Raw genomic sequence first — 20,935 nt, 5'->3', positions numbered from 1 at the left:
GGGGCACCAGCTCTTTACATCACTTTTGCTGTTACATTTTCTCAACAAAGCTGTGTGTTTTGACAGATCAGTGTTTCTGTGCTGTGTCTGTCTTAGCCATTTCATGTTTCTTTTCATGCACTGCAAGTGAACTTGCAGCTTGATCCTAGGAGACACTGTGCATCAACCTATGCAGAAGCAGAACCAGCATATCAAAGGACACAACTTCTACCTATTTAATCTTCAGGATCTGTGAAGCACTGGAATATATAAAATATAAATGTGTTGGGTTTTTCATTGTTGCTGTTTCACTAATAGTTTGTTTGAACACTATTTTTGAACTTTGAACATGTTCAACAAAAAGCTGCAAGAAAAGTAAGGAATAGGAAGTATTTGAGAAAGAGGATAAGAATGTGTTTTGTCTCATCAGGAACTTACCAGGCCACCAAAAGCTCAGAGACAGGAAGCTGACAAGTTTTATTGTCTGGATTCACAATCACGGGGTTCAGAATAAGCTGAGCATTCACTGTCACAACAGGTCTGGCTCTGAGGGACAGAAATAAAGTTCACTGCATTCAGAAGGACCACATAAGCACCTACATTGCAGCAGAGAAAACACTTCACTGAGATGGCCACGAAGCTGGAAATGTTACTGGGGAGAAAACACCTTTCTAATGCTGCTTTTACCCCAAAGAACTTTATTTTTTTTTTTGTCAGAAACTGTGATTCCTCCTACTGTGACATTTTGAAAACTTAATAAAATTCTGCTGAGTATGTACATATATAGTGGTGGTGATGGGAACCCCTCTCAATAACAACCTGTTATTAAGTAATGAGATAATCTATAACTAAGAGCAATTTAGAAGACAAGTAACAAGAAAGGGTCTAAATTCTGTTTTTTAAGACAGCAACACGATTGTACAGTAACTTACATAATTCTGGCAAAACCAGCTAATTACAAAGTTATTTTCCTCAAATTTAATCCACAGCTAAGCTTTTATGATTACTGCTCTATATTACTTCATCAGAACATCAAAAAATAAAATAGGTTTCTTTTTTTATGCATCAGGGAAAACCTTTCTTCTAGCACCTTCCAGTTATTAAAATTCTGTTTTTGCAGTACAAGTTGCATATTTGACAGATTCTGGCCAGGAAACAGAAAGATTGAAGGCCTTTTCCTACTCATTTTCTTAAATTAAATAGAACATATTTTTTATTGCTATCTAAAATACACACTGGATCTACTTCTCCAATGTTTCACATCCTGTGCAATCATTCATGCCACTGAGAAGTGATGTACTGCAAAGTATCTGTATGACTCTTAGGCAGGGGAGTAGGAAAATCAGGTCTACTCACTGCACCTACACTGTTAGCTAAAATAAGCTAACATTCCTGTCTTACAAAACTCTTATGTTTTCACAAGCATCCAGTTGGGAAGCAGAACATACCTTCTGCCAGTCAGGTGGTGTTGGGAATACAGGCAACAAGAAGGCAGACAGGAGACAAGCAATGTAACCTCATTGTTTCATCAATGGATGGTGAATATTTAAATGCAAGGAACTGCTAGTGTGGCTGAGCCAAGAGGGCAGCAGATGCATTTAGCTAAAATCCATGCTCAGTAACAATTTTGTGAATTGTAAAATGGGATCCTGTACATTTTTTCTAAACTGAAGCTGAAAGCAGCAGCCTTTGTTTGCAATAAATGGTTAACACCTTAACCTACATGGCCTCTGAAGAATCAGTGTCACTAGAAAATTTATTTCTAGTAACATTTCCCCAGGTTGTAGTGAGGTGGGTATTGGCCTCTTCTCCCTAGTAAATAAAGACAGGATGAGAGGAAATGGCCTGAAGCTGTGGCACAAAAGATTCAGTTTTGATATTAGGAAAAATTTCTATACTGGAAGAGTGGTCAGGCACTGGAACAGCCTGCCCAGGGACATGGTTGAGTCACCATGCCTGAAGGTATGCAAGAAATGTGTAGATGTGGCACTTCAGGGCTCTAGTGGCTGAGGTTGTGGTGGTTTCTGTGGGTGTTTTTTGGTGGAGTGTGTGTGTGGTTATGTTAGTTTGGTTGCTTTTTTGGGTTCTTTTGTGTTGATGGTTGGACTCAGTGATGTCAAGAGGTGCTTTCTAAGCATGGCAATTCTGTGATTCTTTGTTGTCCCTTCAACAGATATCAAGGTGATTGTCACCCATGAGGACCAGCACTTGTGAACTGGAGGCTAATCCTATCTGTCTATAAAGGGCATCATTCACTCTTCCCGGTTGGCTGGCCTGCAGCAGACTCTCACTGTCATGTCCCCTGTCCCATCTTTAATCCTGACCCATAAGCATGAAATTTTCATTGAAAATGACAGGTTTGAGCATGGGAAAAAAGCATTTGTTTCTCACAAGATGCTTAATTTATCATTTGTAATGAACACCTTTTACACACTGCACCAGGGAAATCAAAGAATGTGAAATGTGTTTATTTGCAGATCTCCCACCAAAGCTGTAGAATAAAAAATGAATTGCATTTATCACGTACCTGTAAACAACTGCTTTTCCAGCTCCAAATGCACCTACAATTAAATCTGGAAAAACAAAACACCTTCAGAAGAACTATACAGAAGCCTCTCGTTCACTTTTTTTTTCCAGACTAAATGCGATTATTTATATTAAAAATGTAGTAACATAAAACAAGTGTGACAATTCCTTTCTAACTAGTTTTCTCAGCAGTGTACCTAAAAGAAAACATTTCACATAGTCAGGGATGTGTTAAAAAATGTCTTGTTTGCATCCAGTAAGTGACCATCTATTTCACACAAGGTCACCCATGCTACAATCTTAAGTCACTCCCAACTTGCATTAAAGGGGAAAAAAGATGTCATGAACCCTTACACACATTATTTCAAACCATTAACTGCCCATTACACAAAGAGATGCAAACCACTTTGTCATCAGTCTCATACAGGTCATGTTGAAAACGTATGGTGCTCCTTCCTGACAATCTGCTTTAAGTAATTTTATACAATGCACAGGTGAGAGGACAGCTGATTTCATAGTTTCTAATGTTTTCAGCATTGTAGCAGCATATGTTAAGGCCTCCAAGAGTTATCCATCTAGAGCCATCTTGTTCACCTTCAGTCAAAATTTGGAACAGATGGAGTCAACAACAAAAGCATTACACTGGGCTCTGGGCACATTCTGCTACTGGACACCAGCCTGGGTTGGGAATCTACAGGCCCAAATATCTCCTCTTTTTTCCTGGAGTCCCTAAACAGGGTTCTCTGTAAAGATTGTTGGACCATTCAGGCTTGCTGGAGAAAAGCTGGAGCCAAGCAGTGAGGAAAATGGATCAACTTTTCTACTGTCTCTAGCTGGACTACAGTTCAAGAAGAGAGATGAGCTTTGTTTCACCCAAATCCCCTACTGTCCACCTGGGCACCCTTTCACCTCACTGCTGGTATCATACAGTTTGATTTACACATGTCCATTTCAGCAGACCAAGTCTTACAACAGACATTGAAATAGTAAATCGATCTAAATCAGTCAATTAAACCACAACTTGGGGCTGTAAACAAATCCTTACTGGCTGCCTCCATAGTTGGAGCATCAGTTTGCTTAACAAGCCCTGAAGTCATTGAACATGATGCAAATGCAAAGCTTTGATGCTAATTTGCTGGGTGGGTTTGTGCTGGGTTGGGCAGCATGTTTTCCAGCACTCTGTCTGCTTTTCAGATGGTCAGGATTTCACAAGTTTAAACAAGGGCTCCACATGGGCAACAGCCTGTCCTACAATGAATTCCATTGATTCATGTCCTAATAGGAGCAGACATGGACAGTTTATGGGTCTGATCCTCCTTCTGTACAACATTTACATTTTTCTGCTACCATCTGCCTTTGAGAAATATGCTTCAGGGTCAGGAACACTTTAAATAGCAGAAGAAAATTAGAGTTGTTTCTATCTCCTTTTGGGACATTTAGGAGTTGTTTTCATTAGCAGGTTTTATAGACAACTTGCACACAGCACCAAAAAACCTAAATATATTTTCCTCTTAAAGAAACAACCAATTAAGACATAGCCATCACCATAAAGGCTAAACAACACACATGACAGAACCTTCCCTGGCAGCTCCCTGGTAGCAGCACCCATGGTAACCCAAAGATATTTTATATTCTGTTGGTTTTGGGGTGTTTGTGTTTGAGTTTTTCTTAACCATTATGTTATCAACAGAAAATGAAAGACAGAAGGAGTTTCCATTCTGCTGTTCCCAGCTGAATGCTCTCTATGAATTCTGCAACAGATTTAACTTAGGATATGCACTGTTTCATACTAGACTTGGTAATTCAAAGGTTTCAGTACAGGGGTATGTTATAACTGAGACAAACCAGGTGGATATCCAGGACATCCAGACCTCAGTCTTGTGATGACTTCATAGTCTGATCTTTCATTGAAGAAATAAAGCACTTCAACCTTTCATGGGCATAAGGGAAAGCTTGAACACACAAGTAAGCTTAATAAAGTGTAGCCTGTTTGAATCTGAAGGTAAAAAAAGAATTAAGTTTGTCAGATAGTTAGCCTGACTAATGTGAGCAAACTCTTAATTCAGTATCTACAGCTGCATGGACTTCAGTTCCCTCTATCTCAGCATCCTCACTTTAATATTTAAAGGGATTTTATACTTCAGTTTAACAGTTAAATGCTGGTTTCTCTGGGACAGAGCTCAGATTACTTGAAAACAGAGGGTAATGGGTCTAGAGGAGCAATGGTAGTTCTAAGCCACCAAAAGACTGGTTCTCATGAGCAATTTTTCTGCATTGCCACATCTGCCAGGTTTGGAGACACAGTAAAAAATATGACACTATCACAAAGGTCCTATCTGAACATATTTTAAAGGCAGTCAGAACTGAGCTCACATCACTCCAGTTTGGAAGCTCTTGCTTTTTTTCCTGACATGTTCTTTATATTCTGGCCTAAACCATGCTTATTCTTGACCCAAAGAGCTTGAATGACTGAAACCACTCAGTAGGAAAAGTGAACTTAAGACTGAATACAAAAACAGTAAAACATACCCAGTAGTGACATCTATGAACTAATACCAGGACCAAGTCATTATATATTCAAGCAGAGGATACACTGGAAGATCCATTAGAGATTTTGCTTTGCTTCGACTTGTTTTGTTAGTACTAAGCAGTAATTTTATTCCTCCTTCTTCCATTGAAGAAAGTTATGAAAGTTCTCTGATTTGATGTGTATTCAAATCTCCTAGATTTTTAATTTGTTTGGTGTTCTGCAGAATAAAAGCTACTAATAATTTCTATGAAAAAAATGCATGAGAGTCTAAATTATCTGAAGTTTGGCAACTTTCCCCTCCTAAAAATAGAGAGAAGTTATCTTTATTCATTGCTGGTTAATGCTACGCAATCTTTATTCATTGCTGGTTAATGCTACGCACAGAATGTCACTGATGCAAAGGTCACTAGCTGAAAAAAAAGGATTTAACAAGCAGTTTGGAATTACATAGCAAAAAAAAGCCAGTTAAACTACTTCCAAACAAAGCCTGAAGGAAAGCATATGAAAACCTTTGCACCTTTGCATTTGTGAAGGGTTCTTTTAAAGCCCAGATTAAAATGTGTATAAAGACAGAAAGAAAGAGAGAGAAGTATCAGAATCACAAGATCTCATTCATTCCTTCTTTTCTCCTATTTCATGTTTTCAGAAGGATGAGGGACCTCACAGATGTATGTAAATGATCACTTTGCCTATGTCATCTCATTGATAAGATCCTGTATCAGCTGCTGCCCTTCAGAGATGCAGAGATCTGTATGGAGGGTTTGTGGCAGCAGCCGTGTGCTTCTGCATCATTGTTCCTGTGGAAGAAATGAGCTGTGGGGTCACAACCACATGGCAAAACCAAAAATAACCAGTATGGAGTAATTCCAAAAGAATTTTCAACTTGAATTTAACATAGCTGGAGGGTTGTATGCACTCAAATCGCAACTGGCAGAGTTCACAGAACTTAATTCTGAAACAAGTGTCTTTGGCATGTACTCAACTGAAGTCAAGGGGCACCGTGCAAAGTTAAACAATACTAATGCTTTTTTCAAACTTTAGTTTGCTCTGAAGGAGAAGCTTGCAAGATGTTGTCTAGTGAAGAAAATCCAACTTCTGAGGCAAAAATCACAAAATTTAAGGAAAAAGCAGTCACAGACAGCACTGAAAGGCACACTGGATTTTATAAGCTGGTCTGTTTACGGGCACCTTCTGTCATGTGGTGTGTCAAACCTGAAACACCACATGATAAAAGGCAGAAACTTGCCATGATGATCCCTAAGCCTTCAATCTGCAGCAGGAAGTAGGAAGATCAACAGTGTCCCACTTCCAGTCTCAGCAAGATATATTAATTTATTACCTTGGCAAATTCTTTGAACTGCTGGTAATTTTAAAGGACTTCTACATCCCCTGTGAGAGATGCAGCACCAGGGAGTCTGGGCAGGGAGAACAACTTTAGGGACAACTACTCAAGAATTTTAGTTAACAACCACCACCCAAAATGAGTCACTTTTTCCAGTCCTACCATTCTCAACTGCCTTGCTTCTCCTCTGTTTTTCAACCATTCTGGTACCAATTCTCTTAAGGAGAACACCTAAGGCTAATTCATTTCAATGCTCCTCTTTTGTCTTAATGAGTCCCTTTCATAATACAATGCTAGTATAATTATGCCACAAAAGACTCCAAAAGAGGAATGTTAATTTCTCTGCCTACTGGGATTAATTGCTTTATTCTTATATTCCATTGGGCACAATATTGTGATTTCATAAAATATCTCACAGAATTTTAAAAAGTGTACCTGTAAGATACACAGATTAAAATTTGCCATAAAATTGAGATATTTACAGGAGATTCTTGGCTTGTCACTACATATTTGATTGATTACTCATGGGAAAACATAATTAGTTGGTAGCACTTCAGCTTTGCTGCATTTGCTGGCAGAACCCACACCCTTGTTCTGGCTCCCACGCTCAGCAGTCCTTTCTTACCAGACCAGATGCAGCTTCTCATTGATTTAATTTGTTTCTCTTCCACAAATCTCCTGGACCAACTTCCTAATTTAATCATCGCTAGATTATGATTTGTGATATTGTTGGCATGATGCCTACTGTTCTCAAAAAATTACAAATGCTGAAGAACCCTTGCCTTGACTGTTCTTGAGTCTCTCTGTTTCCTGCTGTTTGAGTTAATATACTTAGCAGATTGAGGTGTAAAATACTCCTATTTTAATAAGATTATACTGGATTACTGAAATTCTGAGGAAATTTTGTCTGATGATGACAATTGTTTCCTTCTTAAAATGTTTCTAGAGTAATTTGTTTATATTAACTGCATGCTATTCTTAAGATAATAACTGAGTCCAAAATAACAAGGCGTGAAGATGCTTTTATACATTTCCCTTTGTTGACAAAGGCTTGACTAAAAAGAATAACCAGAAGAACAGACCAACAGCTGTGTTTGTATAAAAGCATGATACCATGAATATGAAGCATCAGTGGCACTGACTCCAGGGGTACTCTCTGAGTTAATAAGGAAGACTTACATAAGCAACTAAACAGGCAGGGAAACAATAGTGCATAATTTATTTGGGCAATTAACTAATTCACTAATTGACAATCTTTGAATAGCGAATTCATCTAGAGCTCTGCTCTGAATCCACCTATACTGATAGAAGAAACTGCTTAGATCATCCTGGTTCACAAACACATCTGAAGAAAACACAGAAGAAGATATGCCACAAGATACGCCATAAGAAGAAAGCAAGCTTAATGAGTAGAGTAAGTTATTAATTACTAACTATTTGCTCAGCTATAATCAGACAGCAAGTAACTGAACATATGCTGAAATGTGAGGGTGGAAACCTTACAGTCTCCAAATGCCTAAGCCCTGCAGATATAGATGAACCAGCTGGAAGTGCAGCACCATCACCTAGACAATCACAGACTCCCAGCACTCAGTGGGGACCAGCTTCAACGGATGCCCAGAAGCCAAAAGAAACACATTTTTTTCCTGCTAAACAGATTAATGGGTTTCTTTTGTTCCTGTGGAAATTGAATTATGCTAATAGAAAAAGATACATAAAGTTATAAATAAACTACAATTCAAAGTACATGCCTTAGCTGAGGCTTCATTCCCTGCTCTGGGCCTTGATGACACAAATAAGCTTAGGATGGAGCAAAGGGACCTCCTAAAAGCCCCTAATGTACTGGGGAGTGTCAGCTGTGTTCAGTTATTGTTATATTGCTCCAATTGTACATCTTACATTGTACAATGTTATTGTACATTTATTGTACATTTAGTCCAGTAGGAGAAAAATTTCACTGTGATTTCCCATCACTTCTTAGTGACTGTATTCCTCAACCTGTAACTCAGTCTCTAAGAGCACTGGTTCCTGGGCTCAATATAGTGAGCCCAGCATGAAGCTCACTGGTCTGTGATAAGAAGCCACACAAGCAGGTGGTATCTTCCAGCCTTCAGGTCTGTGATCTACTCCAAAAACATTAATAGACGGTCTGATTTAATGTAGAAGTTCTGAAACTCTAAAAGCTCTGAAAATGCTATACAGTGCATTAAAAACAAAATGGCAGAGTAACTCCCATCTCTCAGCCTCTCATTTCCTAGCAGGGATATACCTACCTCATGAATAGTGTTAGGCACAAGGGCTTGAGTAAATCATAATAGCACAGTTAGAGTCACATGAGTCCTCACAAACTGGTGTCAGTCCTGAACTTCTTGCTAGCATGATCCTTTTTTGAGGTCATTTGACTTCACACAACACTTGAACTCCAGCCACAGAAGAGCTAATTGCTTGGAGAAACTCAGTTCAGACTGTGGCAATACATAGTTCTACCTGCAGCCAGACCTTACAGCTGGCTCTCACACCCCAGTCTATGGGAACTGGAATTCTAAGAGTGATGAGCCAACATTATTTGGTTTTATTACTTTTTTCTTTTTATAAAATAGCTGATTTTATAATATACCCATTAAAAAGATCACATGAAATTTTTTGAGATTTTTTTCTGATCTTTCACAGCCCTCTTTGAATCACAGTCATGACCAGTAGTTTGGAAAACAGTGAATTAGAGGCTTGTTTCCTACACCTTCTACAGTCATCAAATACTCTGCCTCTCAGCTGACATCTAAAATAAAATTTTCTTCCTATTCCTTCCAAGTTCAGACCCTAGTTTCCTCCTTAAAGGTCTTTTACACAAGAAGGATTACTTCATTGTCTAGCGTGTTTGTCCTAAACTTGCATTTCCCCATATTATTTCCTTTTTCTTTTTTTTCTTTTTTTTTTTAAACAGCATTAGCAAAAAAATAGAATGCCTTCCTGTAAGAAAATAAGAAGGCATTCCATTTTTGTGCTCATACTTTGTCACGGTCATGCTATTTTTACAGCTCTGTTTTGATGCTTCAAGACTTTGTGAATTACGGAAGAGGTGGTTGACAGCAAGATGGGTTTTTCTTTTGTCATTTTCTGACTGATTCTCACCAGTACTCTGGTGTGTTCATCCATATACTCAACTGAGGGATGGAGGGATAAGCTAATTACAGTAAATGCAGGAAATTATTTTTTCCTAAAGTAAGTAATTCATGTAATAAAACCAAACCCTCTAGCACAGAGTGAGCTAGTTATCAAAATGTGAAATTCTGCAAGTAGAATGCATTAATGGAGCCAACCATGGCAAGTAGAGTAACTCCAAGAAATCTCACATCCCAATTGACTATAGCAGTTCCTCAGTAAACTTTTAGAAAGGTCAAGACCCATTACCTACACATTTCACAAATTAGTTTAAAAGATGCTCCATATAAAGTATGCTAACACTTTAGTTGGACTTTACTCTTCTTTCTTCCCCATGTGACTCGAAAAAGACCTGAAACAATCTCTCCCTTCCCTCTATCTTTTCAATCTTAGAAATATCAGGAATGCAATATCCTGTTTTCTTTGGTTTTGCAGCCTTGTGAGTGCTTTAGGAAATGTTTAAATCCCGAAACTGCAATAAAGAGCTTCATTGTCCAAAAGAACCTCATTAGTCATGGACAATGAAGGACTATTAATAGCAACATCAACAATATGCAAACAAAGAGTCAAACAGTGTTTAAAAGCCTTTTCTTTTCTCAAATGCTAAAGATGGTCTCAGTTCAGTCTTGTGATAGCCTCACTTTATTTCTCTTCAGTCAGCTTTTCTGTTTGTAAAACTATGATTTCTATTGTAAACACCCCTTCCCAGAGACTCTCTTCTGCTTTTGAAAAGGGACACTTTAGAGGTTTTTACAATTCACCACAAAAAGGTAAAAGAGATCCCATCTTTTGCCCCTTTGTAAATTACAATTTTCACTTTTGAAACAACAAAACTTTTAAGAACACTGGTCTTGAAATAATCCAGGCTAACTAATATGATTTGATAGTAAGTTAGGGAAGTAAAGACTATTAGCATTTTACTCTGGTTGAACCTTTCACAGTAACAGAATACGATGTTTTACTGCACACCCTCTCTAAGGCTGTGATTAAAAGAAACAGACTTGCTTCTACAGGAGAGACAGTAAATACAAGCTCATTTGAAATAGCTCTAACATTAAGACTACTTATAAAGCTATGAACATGCCTCTTAAAAAATAAATACCTCCCCTGCAAAACTCAATTGAAGTTACAAACTTGATAAATTTGAATGCATGTCAGGTAACCAATAAAGAGGAATCAAAGCCAACCTAAAAAGAAAGAGTCCATACAGCAGAATGAAAACATTAAAAGGATGGAAAAGCCCAAATGAAATATCTGCCTTTAAGCAATGTCTTTGCATTCTCTCTGTTTTATTGTATCGTAATCAAAGCCACTAAGAACCTATATATAGCTCAGCGTCTCTTTGGACAGCAAGAAACAACTTAGCAACACAACCAAGTCAATCCTTTCTTCTACATACAACATGTTTTTAATTAAGAAAGAATGCCAGGATGAAGGAGACCTTACAACTTCAACAAGCTGAGAGCATTCAATTTTTGGAAGTAGGGGAAAGGGTTAAGCTTTTTATTGTAAACTTCACATGTTTTATGTTAATGTGACTATTCAAGCCCTTTCTTGCCTTTCAGATCATGTCTTTTGACAGGAAAGGGAGTATTTGTTTTGTCTGATTTTAACTCTCAGGAAAGCAAGTTAAAACTATCAAAAAATGCCCATTCCTTGTTCTGACCCCTGCCTTCCAAAAGGACCAGTACAGGCATAATACATTTTCCAGAGAATGGAAGTATGAAATTCCCTTTCTAATGGAAAAATCTTACCTGGGTAATCATTCTTGTCTACATCTGAATCTCCTCTCAGAGTGAAGCCAAATCCCGAAGGCATGGACTGTGAGGCCCAGGCTCCACTGAGAACCTGGGAAGGGTTAGTATTTAACCCATTACTATATCCATTATAAATGAGCACTTTCCCTCTTCTGTCTTCTCCTGCAAATGGTGCACCAACAGCGATGTCTGCAGTGCAATACAAGAATAAAAAGAATGGGTACAATTAAAATACAGCAAAAATTAAGTCCTTGCAGGAAAACAGACATAAATGGCTTCTGCTAAATACACACAAGAACTTCAACATTCTGTATGGATTCTAGTTTTAATGCAAATATACAAAATGTTTGCAGTGTGTTTTTGGTCAAGCTTTCAAGACAAAAACTTATAAAACCATCTTTTGAAGGGGTTATTGCATTATACTATATAGGCACTCCACACTGGATGTCTTCACCATACTTCCAGGGCATTTAATAAGCTTTAATAAACCAAGTTCTAATTAATGCCTGCTTCTACTTCCATATTTTTAAACAGATACAAATTTTCTTTGATTTCTTCTATAAGCTAATTAATAAGGAACAGCTGTAGGATAAAAGTTATTTTTTCTTCTTTTTTCAAAACAGAAAAAAATCCCACCCCCTCAACCATCCAGTGCTTTAGTATGCAAAAGGGAACAATGGAATATAATGTTTTCATCTATACCAAGCACACACCTTACTGAGAAATGGGAATAGTACCATGCCAAGAATTTAACAGAAAGCCAAGAGCATTAAGCAATTAAGCACTGCAGTCCCTAAAAATTGAGGTATCATATCCAAGAAGTGGAACTCACAATGTTCTTCTTAGTTTCTATGCATGGGATGTGGAGAGAATCGTATGTCCAGACTGAGATTCAACAGGCACACTAGCTGAGCTAGCGAACTGGAAACACAAGTGGAAGATAGGTATCAACAGCTCTCCTTCTTAGTTTCTGATCTAGGAGCTGGTGCTGGACTTCTTTCTTAAACTTTACTTCAACAGCTGGAATTTCTACCTTCACTCTAAAGACAGGAGTGCACCAAAGCTCTATGACTCGCATCTTGTCACGAAGTAGGAAATTTTGGCTCTAGGTCCTTCTTAGCCTTCTCTATGCAGTGAGAGAGAAAAACAGCCAAGTCTCCTCCCTGCCTTATGCTGGAGAGCAAGGATACCAACCTTCCCTGCACAGAGAATCTGAAGACCCCTGCTATTGCTCACAGGTAGGAACAAATGAAGCATCCACCATGGGGTCCAGATGGGCCATAGCAGGATTTCAGGACAGCACAGTGGGGTTATTCCCAGCAGACAAAACCCACTTGCTTCTACCCACAGGATGCTATTCAGATCTTGTGCACCCTGAACCCCAACACAATTTTGTGGCCCTTCACTGCCTGGTTGCAAAATATGACATCTGTACCTACCCAGTTCTTTCACTGTGGGCAAAAGGCTCCATTTAGTGAGCCTCATTCAATGCTCAAACCCATCCAAGCATTTGAGGAGAGAACTCTGCTTTTAAACAAGTCACCATATTAACTAAGTATTTTACTGTAATTATAGTGATAAAAAGAAAATATAATATTTTTATTGAAATGAACATGCTAATATTTGGTTAAAAATAGCATTGTAGTCAATATGACTGTCCTATAGGTAAGCTTTTCATTGTTTGGCCCTCAATATCAGTTTCATTAGGGTTACATCTTTCAAAGGTCTTTTTCAGGCACTGAACAGATGCTTCATATTCACTGCTTAGCCATTTTTAATTTCAATGTTATAGAGATATATGACTACATTACATATAAATTACCATTATAGCCATCCTGATTGAGATCTCCAAGGTGTGTGATTGCACTGCCAAATCTTCCAAACACATCCGTGCCTGTCAGAATCTGTGCATCTTGGAAGAGGAAGGCACTTTCCTGCAGGTACAGATAAACTTGCCCAACTTCTTTAGGCTTGCTCTCAAATTCGCGTTCCATAAAGAGAGGGGCACCAACTAAGAGATCATCTAAACTGGAAGAGTCAAACAAAAACCAGTGTCACTGAAAGACTGAATGTAATCAACACAGTTCATGCATCTGTTAAACAGAAGTTGATAATTATCATAGAGTCATAGACTAACTAAGGTAAGAAGACACTTGTGGAATTCTTCTAGTCCAAACACTTGGTCAAAGCATGGTCAACTATGGAAGGCTGCCCAGGGCCATGTCCACTCCAGTTTTGAGTATCTCCATGGATGGAGACTCCATAACCTCTCTAGGCAATCGTCTCCAGTGTCTGGTCACCCTCACAGTAAAAAAAATTTTCTGCGGTTCAAACAGAACTTCTTGCCCTTCAGTTTATGCCCCCAACAGACACTGAAAAGCTATGCTTTGCAGCTAATGACCTAGAAGTCAGGAATTTAACTCAGAGGGGATCTGTGTTGCTAGGACAAATTCTGCAGATCTATCCTCCTAACAGTGCTAGTGAGAAACAAATTTTAGCATAAAATCTAGCTTTTAAAAAATACCCATCAGTAAGTGAACAACAGAACAAGAATCCCCACTTTCCCGCAGGTTTTTGAAGTAATATACATGAAACACAGGCAAAGCATCAATTAATAGAGAAAGCCTCATCACTAATTGAAATGGAAGCTGGGAAACAAAGCCAAAGCTTTGCTTCTGAAAACACTTTTGTTGAATATTAAGTATATAAGTAGTTGCAGCGCTCACGTACTTTGCTGTATTAAGTAGTAAAGAGAAAGGACATCATAGAATCACAAAAATCTGAGGCTTAGAGGGAAAAGCTCTTCTGTCCATTCTGCTACATCCAAGAAGAATCAGTAAAAGAGAGAGTGATCAAAGGATATTTTGCATGTTGTTGCTCTAAAGGGGGATATTTCAAAACACGTCACCAACATTTATTTAGAGGGGAAAAAAGGACCTTTTTACTAGACAGTAAAGAATAAAATCAAGCAAGATTGACAGACACATAACAAGCAGAAATATTCTTAGTAGATTATTCTGAGATATTAAATGATAGTATCAGATCAATTTCTTAACATGCTAAAGACCGTATAAACTAGTATGACAATTCCCACTATATTCAGTGGACACTGGTCATCCATATTAAGGAACACTGTTACTGCAAATATACAGGACTACTCAATCCCAGAATTTTTAATTTGGAAAACAGATTCTCTTGCTCTAACATGAAACTTATTCAAATTTTGTAAAACTTGTAGAAAATTTTCTACTCTCAATTAATCATATTCCCAAAAGTGATGTTTTCACAAAGGCTTTATCAATTATTAAACAAATTAGTATAATTGCACTACCATGTTTTTCCCAATCTAGTTAGAAAAAAGCCCCATACAATTTAGAAGTAGCTCAGCTACTATTTTACCATGGATACACACTATGCTTTTAAGATACATACCATAGAATTTAGTACAGAATATCTAATCTATAAGCCTTTTAATCACACATTCTATAAATCGTGACAAAGTACTTCTAGAAATGTTATTTTTCTATTAAGTTTTATAGTACGTTTCCATAAAGGAAACTGTAATTCAAAATGTCAGGTCACTTCGGTACAGCTGTTCTGTTCTTTATACGTCAGATTTTACCACATGGAATGAGTAACAAAAAAAGGAAGGAAGCAGATGCTGACCTGACATCAAAGGTGGGATTTTCCTTTCACACTAAACATCAAAATTCCTTCTCTACTAATGGAAGATGTTAATATTTGGAAGAGAATGTAAGCTGAAACAGTTGCCAAGAAATAATAGCAACAACAAAAAACACATAACGAATGCTCTTTTTTTTTCCCCAAGTTATTTTACCTGTGCCATCCACTGAAAGCACTACATGGTAGTACCATCATCAATTATTGTTTTATTTCATCACAGTCAGGTATTACCAGTAAGACTGGGGCTCAGTGGTATTATGTGCTGTATAAATCACAAGGTAATAGATGAGCTTGGCACCAGGCAATATTTTAGGAATGATGGATCGTAAGACTAAGGGAAGATTTTTTTAGAGATGGTAAGGAACCAAAAAATTCAGAGCCAGGATGCTCCCAGTACATTGATATAAAATAATTAGATACCTAGATACCTTTAAAACTCTAGTCCATAGAGCAATATCCAGGGTGCCTAAAATGGTAAAAACTATAGGCAAACTATCTATCATCCAAAGTGGCCTAAAATTCTCTAAGCAGAAGCCTAACTCAAATACCAGATTCCTCAGGCAAGGAGAGAGCAAGCAGACAAGAGCTGGAGTTCCTTGTGCAGCGATGACCACAGTTTGCAGTGGTATTTTGAACATGTTAGATTTCTTTCATTACTGCACTAAGATGTTGCAGTTAACATAGATTATATACTTATTTTTGTTCCAGCACAGAAAGGTAACCAGCCAGTATTGCTTCTTTTCTGATAAAAAAAAAAATCCTTAAAAGGGATAGTCTGACCACCTGCTGAGGTTGTGTGCAGTTTCTTTGTATCCTACTGAGTAATAAAAAGCAGGAGTTTGAGAAATGTCAAGAGGTCAAAGTGTAACTTTGGGAAGCTTTGATACAGGCCAAATAAAAGACCAGTAAACAGTTTATTTCACTATTTTTATTAGAATGTTTCAGTCTAAATTGAAAGTGTTCTCTTTTTACCCTCTTTAAAAGAAATACAGTCTGTAAGTTGATGGAAAATCTTGATTTGTTAAGGTCCACTTTGGATTTCTCATTATTACCAGTAGTTGATTAAATGGTAGTTCAAACAACAACCTTTATTTCCCTGTGCTGCCTAAAATCCTGATGTGGTGCTGGCAAAAGTGCCAAGGTTGCCCTGGAACACCTACTCCAGTTCTGCAGAAGGTCAACAGAGTTTTTGTTCTAGGATGAGCCTCATCTTTCAGCCACATCTTCAGTCTTATTATAGGAAAGTATCATTCTTTTAAATCTTATCAGCATACAATTTAATCAGGTTTCTCATACTCATAAGGTCCTCACTACCTCCTGTGTCCTTAGCTGCACAAAAATACCAAGTGAATTTGAAGTGGTAATTTCCCTTATTTTTCCCCACTCCCTATTTTACTCTCCCTTTCAGATAAATATTTCCATTGACTATATGTGCAAACCAGCAAAGACAGACTACATATCTAATCAGACATGTTTATCAAGTAGAGCTTTTTGTGTTTTGTTTTCTGTGGGATGTTTGGATCCCAGAGAGAGTAATTAGATTTCTTTTAAGATATAGGCTGGGAGACCACACAGGCTTCAACAGGAGTTTGATTATATTATTGACATAAACTGTGGTCTTGGGCGTACACAGAAAATATGAGAACTGCCAAGTAACCCTATGGTTCACAGGAAATAACCTGCACAGGAAACTGTTTGGTTCAGTGATAAGTTAAATAGCAAGTTCCCTGAAAGTCTGATGACAGTATATTGTAACTTAGAGCAACACTTCTCCACCCTTTCACATGAGTAATGCCTTACGGTAGGACTAAATTAAACCTGACTATTATTGTAAATACAGGAATTTTCAAAAGCCATGGTATTATGACAAAATGTGACCTTATAAATGTGGAAAGATTTTACTACTATGAAGCCAACACAGAACCTGCTAAAGCTTTTTTTTTTGCCTTCCTTCCTTCCTTCCTTCCTTCCTTCCTTCCTTCCTTCCTTCCTCCCTTCCTCCCTTCCTCCCTTCCTCCCTTCCTCCCTTCCTCCCTTCCGTCCGTCCTTCCTTCCGTCCTTCCTTCCGTCCTTCCTTCCTTCCTTCCATTTTGGAACATTTTATCACCTTGTTACTCTTCTCTTTTCTTCTATCCCTCTCTTTAAAGTATCATGGGAATCAGTGACCTAGACCAGAATAATTATTTAATGTACTATATTTGAAAACCTAGTAAGAAACAATCACAAGAAAAGAATATGAAATAGACAGGTCTGACATATTTTGAACAATAGGCAAGACTATGCCACAGCTCTACACATAATGCTGGCTCACCTTTATGCAGACTATCAAGGCTCTGAGCTTCAGACATCTTTACCTCCTTGCTAGAAAGCTAGTATTAATAATCACTTAACTAAAGTCCTGATCTTCTAAAACATTTAATTGGCCTTTACATGAGTTCAAAGCTAGCATTTTGTTCAACAAGGCCTGAAGCCTGTAAGTGTCTTAGGCATCACCTTGGGAGCTGAACAGCATTGTCCCTCAGAGAAGCACAATCTCTGTCCTAACAGCTATGGGCCATAGACACTTTCTGGTCCTCTGGAGGATGAAAATGGATGGCCAATCAGCAGGTACTGAAATAGGAAGCCAATGATACTGGAAAGCTTTTAAAATTGAGAAGTGAAGTTATGCACGGCCCACACGTGAGAAGACTTACCTGCTTTTGAGAATAGGAGAATGAACTTTTTGACTTTCACCTGTCTCTTCCAAGCAATAGCTAGCACTGCTTATTCACTCTTCTACCTGAACCTGTTTCCTAAGACTAGATATTTCTACTCTAATAAGAAGCTTTGAATAAATATTCAGGAAAATAAACTACCCAAACTAGCCCTGCAAGTATTTGTGCCACTGTGATTGCACAAAGATAAGCCTATGTGAATAATTAGAATTAGAAAAGCAGAGAAGAGAAGCATTTTGAAGTATGAAGCACCTGAAAACTTGTGTTTATTAATAAATATCAGGCATTGCTTCTATAAATGTTCAGTGGAGCTGAATATGTTTGGTAACCTACCCATCATTGTTAACATCAGATACTGCAACAGTGTACCCAAAATAAGACGCCATCTGGAAATAAAAAACAACAGATAGGCTTTCATATCAGATATCCATTTTTGAAAAGTTTTTACTGATAATCCTCTTCACTTCTATGGTTATTAATTCTAAAAAGTATTTTATATATTATTGAAACTGAAACAGTACCCTCTAGAGATAAAATATTTCATCATGTAGTTAGTTACTTGACATTACCTGTTCACCAGTGAAGTTCTGGATAAAGGCCAAGTCTGAAGAATTAATAATTGAGACCTGGTAACAGAAAAATACAGACCGTTTCAAGTATACATGGAGATGCCACAGCATAACATCAATGCAAACCAATCTGACACAAAAACCAGGTATCTTCTGTCTCACCAGAGTTTTCCTTTATGGTCTTGAACAAATCTCTAAGATTTTAAGAGTCTCAGGTCCCCCCATGAGAAAAAATGGAGAAAAGACTATTTTCCTTCCTTACTGGACACTGAGCAGCAGCAATTGCAAACTATCTGCTAATTAGAGACTAACATTACTAGGCATGAGAACTTGAACTTAAAACATAAGTATATAAATACCTACATGCACACATAAAAATACATATGCACACACATGCACACCTTTCTTCAGAGAAATAGTATAAATACATTCCAGAGACACAGGGAGTTTTGGATCTGGAGAACTAGAGAATATCTGTGGCCAGGATTTCTGTTTCCCCATCAGGTTAGTGGTGAAATTTTTCTTTTTTCCTATGAGTTTAAAGCAGCATCCACACACATACATTGGCTTCTCCTTCACTTCTAACTGCGTATCATGACTCTTTGTACCTGGTATTCAGTATATATACTCAGAGCACTGAAAATAAGCACTGGGTATGAATAATCTGATCTTGGACTTCTCTCCACTGTGGACACAGCATTGCACATGAAATACATTAAGCTATGAGTAAGCTTAGGTCTAGTAACACTCAGTGGGTGTAGGGATACTAGTCATACTCAGAACATGCTTGTAATTGGTTACTTAAAACAGACTTCAGAGGGGACTAAGTGCTTGATATTCAAAGCTCAAACCAGTGAGACATTTCAACCCACTCAGGTAAGCCCATGGGTGAAAGTCAGTGGCACTTTTCTCTGATTAGAAAGTTTGGGATCACAGGGGCAGGAAATGTAATGTAGACCTCAACCTTCCAAATAGCCTAACTGCCTTCTCACTATAAGAAGGTTGACATGTGGGTCCAGTACATACATAGCCAAAGTTCTGTGCTCCCCTCGGGACTCCAGCAACCAACTCTGAAAAGATAAATGATCAACAGTGAACTGGTTATGCCATCTGAGTGGTGCATGCAACATGCATCCTATGCCACCTCTTCCCTGATATATAACCCTTAGGATTTTGGTTTGTTATCTGTATCAGAAACACCTGCAAGTCACTTCAAGAGATTAATTCATAAAAGTTCTACATTCATTCAGAGCATCTAGTTGCATGAAGTATTACATCTTAACTGTTAAATACATTCACCCAGAAATCTCTTCCTGCCTAGCATGAATTAGCATTGTACGGTGTGATAAAGCTCTCAGTATAATTCAGCTTGTTACCTGAGAGCTCTAGACTGACGGAACCAGAATTGGTTGTGGTATCACATGCTAGAATAACGAAGCTAAACACAGCTTTTCTTTCATATACTCCTTTTTTTTTTTCTGGCTGCACAACAGTTTGTCTCATCTTTATTTGGCTTGATGTCACGTAAGTGTTAAACAAGTTCTGCACAAGCTACCTAAATGCGTTACAAGGAGATTTTGTGAGTGGCACTGGAGGATCCATTTAAATGTTAAACAACTACTGGAAAAAATGGGTTAAAAAAAGAAGAAAACAAAGTCATGGCCCTGCAGTTTTAGTGTCTAAACCTTTTCTCGTGAAGATATCAACATCAGAAAACAGCAGCAGGATCTTCAGACACCACAGCACCTCAGACACCTGCCTGTAGTAACCTCACATTCCTCTCTTCCTCTCTCTGTTCACATGCTCCCTTGTGGTTGAATGTGTTTGGTCAAGGAGGGGTGGAAGTAGTAATGAAGGATTATCAGGACACAGGATGATTCCTGGGCCAGCCAACAATGCAATTCTTTGTGCTAATCATTCATGTGACTGATTCAAGAACCATGCATTATAAAACTGTGAGTACACATAAAAAAAATCAAACAGTCCAACAAAAACAAAAAAACCCCACAAAACAGCTGCAGCCTTCTATTACCAGGGATACACCTTTATTTCACATTATAGTGTTTTAAACCCTGAGTGACACAGGAACGTGAATCTCATGAACGGAGGACTTTAGAAGGTGGGGTTCTACAGACCATGAAACATTTCTGGTGAAGTTTTCACAGTGGTCATATCTTCAAGCAATGCTTAAAGTCTGTGAGATGCCTGGCTCTTTTCAGATCACAGCTGCTATCTAAATGTGAATTATTCTAAATATGTATCCAACTTACTTGATCCAAGAACTTCTACAAATACTTAGGAATTATATTATATATGGATATTTATATTCATGTGCATTCAGCTTTTCCTAATTCAAGGCACTAACTGAACATTTCATCTTCATGTAGTATGTTTTCTCTCCCTGTAAGCCCAGGTTTTAATAAAAGGAATTAAATTCTTCTGTTGCCTGCTGTTAAAAGTAAATCTTGCAGCAGGACCAAGATCACAGGGAACTTTTTCTTACTGTCTTGTGCCTGTGCAGGAAAACATAATGTATGAAAAGGGTCAGCTAATAAACTGCCGCAGACACCTCATCTTTCAGGCACGTGAACTGAAACTAGGGAAACTTTTACAGAGCCAAGAGCTGCTTTCACCAAAAACAGCTAGAATGCTGGTGTAGACACGTCTTTGTTCAG

The 20,935-nt window shown here is 38.0% G+C and overlaps 1 protein-coding gene across 1 annotated transcript in view; it reads right to left on the bottom strand.

Annotated features, from left to right (window-relative positions):
• ITGA8 (integrin, alpha 8) overlaps window positions 1–20,935 on the bottom strand; it is a 93,127-nt gene that overhangs the window by 62,578 nt on the left and 9,614 nt on the right. The window contains exons 8-14 of the mRNA XM_010003618.1: window positions 19,287–19,330; window positions 18,261–18,317; window positions 18,025–18,077; window positions 13,116–13,321; window positions 11,291–11,482; window positions 2,507–2,552; window positions 418–525 (exon numbers count right to left, since the gene is read on the bottom strand). Coding sequence (XP_010001920.1) covers window positions 418–525; window positions 2,507–2,552; window positions 11,291–11,482; window positions 13,116–13,321; window positions 18,025–18,077; window positions 18,261–18,317; window positions 19,287–19,330 — 706 coding nt within the window. The remainder of the gene's footprint in view (window positions 1–417; window positions 526–2,506; window positions 2,553–11,290; window positions 11,483–13,115; window positions 13,322–18,024; window positions 18,078–18,260; window positions 18,318–19,286; window positions 19,331–20,935) is intronic.

The sequence above is a fragment of the Chaetura pelagica genome, unplaced genomic scaffold (assembly GCF_000747805.2).
Source record: "Chaetura pelagica isolate M959 unplaced genomic scaffold, ChaPel_1.0 scaffold418, whole genome shotgun sequence".
Lineage (NCBI taxonomy): Eukaryota > Metazoa > Chordata > Aves > Apodiformes > Apodidae > Chaetura > Chaetura pelagica.
This window is presented reverse-complemented; position numbering and strand designations above follow the sequence as displayed.